General features: G+C 57.1%; 1 protein-coding gene across 1 annotated transcript; it reads left to right on the forward strand.

Moving 5' to 3' along the window:
- Positions 1-1306: 1306 nt before the first annotated feature.
- On the forward strand, positions 1307-3895 carry CCDC184 (coiled-coil domain containing 184). Its single transcript, XM_045463440.1, has one exon. The coding sequence runs from the start codon at positions 2075-2077 to the stop codon at positions 2660-2662; it is 588 nt and encodes a 195-aa protein (XP_045319396.1). The 5' UTR covers positions 1307-2074; the 3' UTR covers positions 2663-3895.
- Positions 3896-4303: the final 408 nt, after the last annotated feature.

Here is a 4303-nt window from a genome sequence, read left to right on the forward strand (position 1 = left end):
TACCTTAGGTTAAATATTCTACTTTTAGGTTATTTCCCCACTTATTTCTATTTTAATAGTGAAACAGGCATAAGCCAAATGGTTCTTTAGCGCTGGGAAAGTTTCTTTGGGTCAGCCCCGCTCTTCCTTACCAGGGAAACCCAAAGGTAACACGTTTGCTAAGGCTGAACTACTAGTGTGCAAAACACTCAGCTGTACCTAGCTCTTCCCCATCTTGAAGTGATACAGTTCGTTTCTCCTCCTTAAATTTATTTCTTCTCATGAAATTCATTTTTAGTTTCCGGCCACTTGGCGTCTCCAATTTACTAGGGTCATTTACTAGTTAGTATGCTGCTGACCAGGTGCTTTTGCTTCTCAATCTCAGGTCATCTGTAAATATATTAAATTCAAATTTTCTTTCTTACCCACCCCCCTTCCCCACTCCACCTCTCCAATAGGGAAAGGAGTTGTCACAAAGGTTGACACACTCAGTGTGTGTCTGTACGTGGCCACTGGGCCTGCGGAGGGGAAACTGCCTTCACACCCATCCCCCCATGTCCTTACCCATCCCTTCCACACACAGCCAACAGTTTACCCTTTTACCTGTGAGCTGATGCAGAATGTTATTCGGAGTTAGGAATAATCTAGATTACCCAGTCCAATGCCCTAACAGATCAGGAAAATTATTTATCCAAGGCTTCTGAATTAAATGGCAGAAACAAAATTGAATTCAGGTCTCCTAAACTCAACTCTGTGTGGGTTGCGGAGTTCTGGATGAGGGAACGGGGGCATGGTGGTTCTTGTTAAAATATTCGTTCAACATACACAGAGAGCATTTACTTACTACGTGCCAGGCACTATTTTCGGTGCTGGGGACTCCGCGGTTGAGGGCGCGGAGACACAAAATCTCTGCCCTTATGGAGCTTTCGTTCTCAAAACTTAAGAACTTTGCCCCACCATCCTGCAGAAACTCCCAGTGCCGTAGGAACGGTGGGGGCTCATCTCAGACGGGAGGGAATCCCACCCTTTCTTAGCTTCTGTGCTAACCACGCGGCGAGGGCTGATTCACTGCAGGAGCCGGAGGGAAAGGCGACAGACACCCTGCGTAGTGCCCTCCCCACCCTCTGCACCGCCGGGGCGCCGTGGCGCCCCAGTTCCAGTCTGGGACCAGCGTCGGCCTCTCCACCCTCTCTGCTCTCCTGCGGACGGCTGGAGGACACAGAAGCAGGACCCGGCTCTGGCGCCGTCCTCTGAGAGAGGATTGCGGGTGGGTGAAAATCCTTCCAAGGCGGTCGCGCTCAGGGTCTAGCACCCAGACGAGGGGAGGGACGATGTCTCCCCGACCTGGGGTTTCATGCAGCAAACTGCTCTCTCATGCTGCCCGATTAAACATCGCAGCCACACGCTCTCTCCACTCAGCGGAGGCCACTGCGGCGTCCCCTCCCCTCCTGCCCCACCCGCCCGTTCCGACTCCCGAGCCCCACTGCAGCTTCGCAACCATCCTTCCTTTTCTTCCCTACTTCCTGGTTGCCATGGAGACACACGTCATTTACGTGCCGTGCGTCGCCTTGGAAACGGGAGCATCCGCGGCGAGGCCGGGAGACCCGCCCCTGCCACTCCAAGCACACTCGCGGGCGCTGCCCGTTAATGGCCGGGGGTATTCCCGAGCGGTACCCGCTGCTGGCCTCCGCCCGGGCCCCTCCGCGAGCGCTTCTGTGACCCAGAGAACCCGCGGGTCCTCGCAGCTCGTGGCGCCGGGAGAGCGGCGCTGACACGGGCGCAGTTCGGGAGGCGAGGCAGGTCTGGGCGCTTTCGCCCCGGGGCAAGCCGGAGAGTCGCCGGCCCGGGACTCTCGCCGGGTCCTCGTCCCGCCGGCTCTTTCCGGCCTCCCCCGATCCTGCCCGCGCCCTCCGCCCGGGACTCGTCTCCTCACGTCGGCTCCCCGCCCTCTCGGGAGCCTCCTGTGCCCTCGGTTCCTCCCCGCCCCTCCGGGGACCTCTCCCCCTTCCCCGTCCCTCTCCCCCACCTCACCCCCCAACCCCGGAGGCCGGGCTGGACCGGACCCAGAGCCGCCACCGCCCGCTTCTGCCATTCAATGGAGGACGGTCTGCTGGAGATCATGACCAAGGACGGCGGCGACATGCCGGCACCTCTGGAGGTGTCCACCGTGCCGGCCGTGGGGGACGTGATCTCCGGGGAGTACAACGGCGGCATGAAGGAACTGATGGAGCACCTGAAGGCCCAGCTGCAGGCCCTGTTTGAGGACGTGAGGGCCATGCGGGGGGCCCTGGACGAGCAGGCCTCGCACATCCAGGTGCTCTCAGACGACGTGTGCGCCAACCAGCGGGCCATCGTCTCCATGTGCCAGATTATGACCACGGCGCCCCGCCAGGGCGGTCTGGGCGTGGTCGGCGGCAAGGGGAGCTTCCCGGGTGCCCGCCAAGAGCCGGAGACCCCTTCGCCTGGGATCGGGGACAGCGGTTTGCTGGGTCGCGATCCCGAAGACGAGGACGACGATGAAGAAGAGGAGAAGGAGATGCCCAGCTCCGCCACACCCACTAGTCACTGTGAGCGCCCCGAGAGCCCCTGTGCTGGTCTCCTTGGGGGGGACGGGCCACTTGTGGAGCCCCTCGATCTGCCCGACATTACCCTGCTGCAGCTGGAGGGCGAGGCCTCTCTGTGAGGGGACTCCGAGGGGGCACTACTTTCCCGGGCTGGCTTTGGGTTTCCGAGTGCATGACGCGAGGGGACTGAACGGTGCGGTGCAGCATGCTTCACTCCGACCGCTGCTCATGTGGGTCAGGCAGAGAGACTCCCTCGAGGAAGGATTTATAGGGTGAAGGACTTTGGGAGCGTCAAGAATCCCTTCTGCCCAACCGAGGGAGACGTAGCAAACTGCGGAAAGGTGAGGTTCCGGGAGAGGAAGCGCCCATCTCTGGACTCCCTTCCACCCCCTACCCTGCCCATTCCCCCTCCCCGGCCAACAGGAGAACCCCTGAATTGTGTAAATAAAATTCTGCTTTTTCTATTCTGAAAAAGGACTTATCTAGGACTATGGCAAATAATCTCTTAACGATTTACCTAGAAACTAAGGAATTGGGGGTATTCTGTTCTGGCAACAGAAAATTTACCCTTCTGCTGAAATCCAAGATATTCAGCGCTCTGCAGAAGCCTCTCCCCCTCACAGATCTCTGCGGCTGCTGATTGGTAAAGGAAGCTTGAGGAGGGAACTGCAGCCCTAGGAATCTAAGTGAATGGGGTTCCAAGGGCCCCTGGGCTGGGAGGAGCTGGCTATGAATGTGCATGAAGACATAATAGCTCAACCTCTAGGATTTTTGCATGCAGAGCGGATCCTGCCTTGTCACTGACTTCATCTGGGATTGCTTTATCCACTCACTGGGGCTTAGAGAACAAAGAGCCCAGTACACAGGCAGAGACTTGGGGGTGCTCAGCAGCAGCCCAGATTTAGGGGACGTTTGAGGGACTCTTGGAGGCTGCAGCCAAAAACTGTCTCTCTCCTGGCTACACCTGCTTAACTTCAGTTCCTTTTCCTGTCAATTTGTCCCTGCCCGCTGCCTCTCGGTGTTGCCTCCATAATGTCTTGTGTGTGTTACGTATGTCGACTTGTGCAGTAGTGTGTGAGCCCTGAGGGGCAGGGCTTGTGGCTCTGGTGTTAGGTTCAGGGGGCTTCAGACCCTTCTGTGAGCCCCAGGCTATCATGGCGCTTTCCCCTCTCCTTTCCTCTTTTCCCTCACAACCAGGGCATGGAGCATGTGGCTGTCCTGAGGTTCTTAACTGATGTGCCTCCCTTCCACCTCTCGAGTAGTGACTTTATGTGCCCTTTCTCCTCCACTGTGTATTCCTTCTCAATGCTTTCCTTGGTGTTAACCTTAATAAAGAGGCGTCATCTCCCCTCCTTGCTGACTGGTACTAGGGGGATGTCAGGGTGGGGCTTCTGGGCCCGTTACATGGACCAGGGCTTAGTTGGGACTGCACAAGCCATGCCTTCCCTCCTCTCTCCTTACCTCCGGTTCCAAGGAGTTGACTGACCCTGAACTGGTCAGGACACGCACTGCCAACTCAACCTACTTTCCCTTCCATCCTGGACCTTGAACTCAAGCTGGACAGGGGAGAAGGAGAAGGTATGTGTTGAGACTCCCAAACTAACAGCAGTTTTTAGTAGCTGAACTCCAGGTGTGCAAGTGACTTCTTTTCAGTGAAGCACCTGGTCCCTGGGAGATGACTTCCAAATCTGAGTCCTGGAATGGCAGGCATGACACCTGTTCCATGGGAGGGTTAGGGATGGGGTATTGTGGGTATTGTT

Source organism: Leopardus geoffroyi, chromosome B4 (assembly GCF_018350155.1).
Source record: "Leopardus geoffroyi isolate Oge1 chromosome B4, O.geoffroyi_Oge1_pat1.0, whole genome shotgun sequence".
NCBI lineage: Eukaryota > Metazoa > Chordata > Mammalia > Carnivora > Felidae > Leopardus > Leopardus geoffroyi.

Bases quoted from the DNA above. Each gene is read 5' to 3' on its own strand.
- CCDC184 (XM_045463440.1), top strand. From the start codon at position 2,075: ATGGAGGACGGTCTGCTGGAGATCATGACCAAGGACGGCGGCGACATG.